Here is a 493-nt window from a genome sequence, read left to right on the forward strand (position 1 = left end):
GCACGTGCAACCCCCGGCCCCGTACCTGGCATTCTTGTTGGCATCCGCTCGCAGCATCTTCACAGCCACCAGCACAGGACAGTTGGAGCTGGCGTCCAAGCCCTCCAGGGCAAAGTCCTTGCCCATGAACTTCTCCATCCCCTCCACTTCACAGAGGTGGACCTGGAGGGGTGCAACGGGCAGCTCTTACCTCCGCTGACAGACGGCCTCCCCCGGCCCCCACGAACTGGGAAGAGCCTTGCCCAAGCCCTGCTTCTGAGCAGGGCTTCTGAGTAGGTCCAGCTCCCACTCACCTCCCCAAACTGGCCTTCCCCCAGCTTCTCCTTGAAAGTTAGCAGCTTCCTGGGGAACTCCTCGACGGCCACGTCCTTGCCCGAGAGCAGGTCCATGGTGAGGGCTGGCACCGAGTAGGTGTTGCCGCCTGTCACGCCCTGCAGATTCACGATGTCGGCCTCGGCATAGTGGGGGACGCCCTCGGAGCCGCTGGCCTGGG

The 493-nt window shown here is 63.9% G+C and overlaps 1 protein-coding gene across 1 annotated transcript in view; it reads right to left on the bottom strand.

Moving 5' to 3' along the window:
- DDR2 (discoidin domain receptor tyrosine kinase 2) overlaps positions 1-493 on the bottom strand; it is an 8,443-nt gene that overhangs the window by 2,313 nt on the left and 5,637 nt on the right. Inside the window, exons 8-9 of the mRNA XM_009320685.1 lie at positions 294-488; positions 19-162 (exon numbers count right to left, since the gene is read on the bottom strand). Of these exons, the coding sequence (XP_009318960.1) occupies positions 19-162; positions 294-488 (339 nt within the window). The remainder of the gene's footprint in view (positions 1-18; positions 163-293; positions 489-493) is intronic.

Source organism: Pygoscelis adeliae, unplaced genomic scaffold (assembly GCF_000699105.1).
Source record: "Pygoscelis adeliae isolate BGI_AS28 unplaced genomic scaffold, ASM69910v1 Scaffold402, whole genome shotgun sequence".
NCBI lineage: Eukaryota > Metazoa > Chordata > Aves > Sphenisciformes > Spheniscidae > Pygoscelis > Pygoscelis adeliae.